The sequence below is a fragment of the Pistacia vera genome, unplaced genomic scaffold (assembly GCF_008641045.1).
Source record: "Pistacia vera cultivar Batoury unplaced genomic scaffold, PisVer_v2 Contig190, whole genome shotgun sequence".
Lineage (NCBI taxonomy): Eukaryota > Viridiplantae > Streptophyta > Magnoliopsida > Sapindales > Anacardiaceae > Pistacia > Pistacia vera.
Window position 1 is genome coordinate 382579 of NW_022195991.1, and position 1914 is coordinate 384492.

The 1914-nt window shown below is 33.4% G+C and overlaps 1 protein-coding gene across 1 annotated transcript; it reads right to left on the minus strand.

The window, feature by feature from the left end:
- Nucleotides 1-1356: 1356 nt before the first annotated feature.
- On the minus strand, nucleotides 1357-1650 carry LOC116127292 (auxin-responsive protein SAUR32-like). Its single transcript, XM_031412952.1, has one exon. It carries the CDS (start codon nucleotides 1648-1650, stop codon nucleotides 1357-1359), a length of 294 nt encoding a protein of 97 aa, XP_031268812.1.
- Between the last annotated feature and the right edge of the window lie 264 nt (nucleotides 1651-1914).

Consider the following 1914-nt stretch of genomic DNA (forward strand, 5'->3'; position numbering starts at 1 on the left):
AAAGATTACCTTAAAGATTAGTGAGAATGTTTAGAGAAATGGGTTTGGTTGGTTGAAATAAATTGATGGGTATGTTACATTAATATGTTTGGTTGGGAAGAATAAATTGGTGGGTATATCATATAATTTACTAAATTGCCCTCATTTTTAAATATTAATACAATATTATTTTTATTATTATTTTTTGAATAATTTTTTTAACCCCCTACGTTTGAGATATTGCTAAAACACCCCAACAACAAAAAAAGATTAAAACTTAACAAGAACAGCCCCTCCCACCCCAAGCCACTACCGGCCACCTGCCATCACTGCCAGTGGCAATGTCAATGGCCGTAACGGCGCATGACTGGCCGAATCTAGCCAGCCATGTGCCGATATGTTCATTTTTGTGGCCAAATCTACAGCCAGAACCGACCATCATTAGTGGCCAGTGTTTTGGCCGTTGATGACCAGATCCATTTGGCTGTCTGACCGTTAACGACGACCAGAGATTGAGCCCTTGTTAACGGCCAGAAGCCGTAGATCCAGCTTTGGTTTCCGACGGTCGGTGGCTAGTAGTGGTGGCCAGATCCAGCCACCACTCTTGGGTAATTTTTTTCAAAATGCAGGGATATTTATGTCCTAAAAATTTTGTAAATAAGGATAAAATAGTCCTTGAATTTTTTTGTAAATTTTTTTCAAAACAATGGTATTATTGTCCAAAAAATTTAATAGTTAAGGGTAAAATTGTAATAAAAATAAGAACCAAATAATCTTAAAATACCTAAGAAAAATGAAGTAATCATATTACTTTCTGTATTACCAACAGTAATTATTATTGGTTTGAGAAGATTATCGAAATCTTATATTATTTGATAATCAAACGTGGTAATCAGGTAAAATAAGATGATATTACCTTCGTAATGAGAGATTACTCCCAACCAAATACACCATTAATGTTATATAACATTACTGGTATTACATATAAATATAAAATTTAAATGTAATTGTCTTTAAAATATAAAAAGGCAATTTTATTTTTAAAAAATAAGATATGTGAAGGGATATCATTCTAGCGTTGGCGTAGGTGTTATGTTAGTTTGAAACAGATGTGTTGGGAATATAAAAATAATCTTGGAGTGTTGGGAACACCATTTTACCTCTCTTTCAATTGTAATGAATGATTATTTATTTTCTCATTGTATTTGTCTCTTTGTACACGCGTGACAATTAAGAGTGTAAAAGAGATTTTGCTTAGCGTTTCTCGTAATCTTGTAGTGTATAATAAAAAGTGTAGGAAGTAAATAACGACTCTTTGACATTAATTTTCTACAAATATAATACAATAAGTAATAATAAAATGAAATTCAAATCATTCTAATGAAAGCACCCAATATGATGAATTGAGTAGTGATTATCAATGATACCCTGAACATTGCGAAACTCCTCAACATGGCAAGGAATGGTAATGGGGCCTTTCTGATCAAATCCAAACTCTTCCTCAGCTTCTTTCAACAACTCCATGAAAAGTGGATGATTTATGTACATAACTGGAATCACAAACTTGTGTTGTTCTTCACCTTCATGACCCACCTTCACGGCTAAACATCCCTTTGGCACTTCATGATGATGATGCTGGAAATGAAGATGAAAATTCAGACGGTGTCCCATTTTCAGTTAGTTATTTATAAGAAAACAACAATAGCAAGATTGAAGGATTTTGGAATAATATTATGTATAGGTCATTACAAATTTGATGGAGATTGTTTTATATATGGGTAGGATCTTGAAAGTCAAAAGATTAAAGAGGCGTTTTCTGGATGCTGAATCTGAGGTGGAATTGTTTTCAGTTTCGACACGCTATTGCTATTCACTTTTGACTTGTATTCATGCGTTGAAAACTCAACTTTCACATGATTTGCAATTGGCAAAATG

Bases quoted from the DNA above. Each gene is read 5' to 3' on its own strand.
- LOC116127292 (XM_031412952.1), bottom strand. From the start codon at position 1,650: ATGGGACACCGTCTGAATTTTCATCTTCATTTCCAGCATCATCATCAT.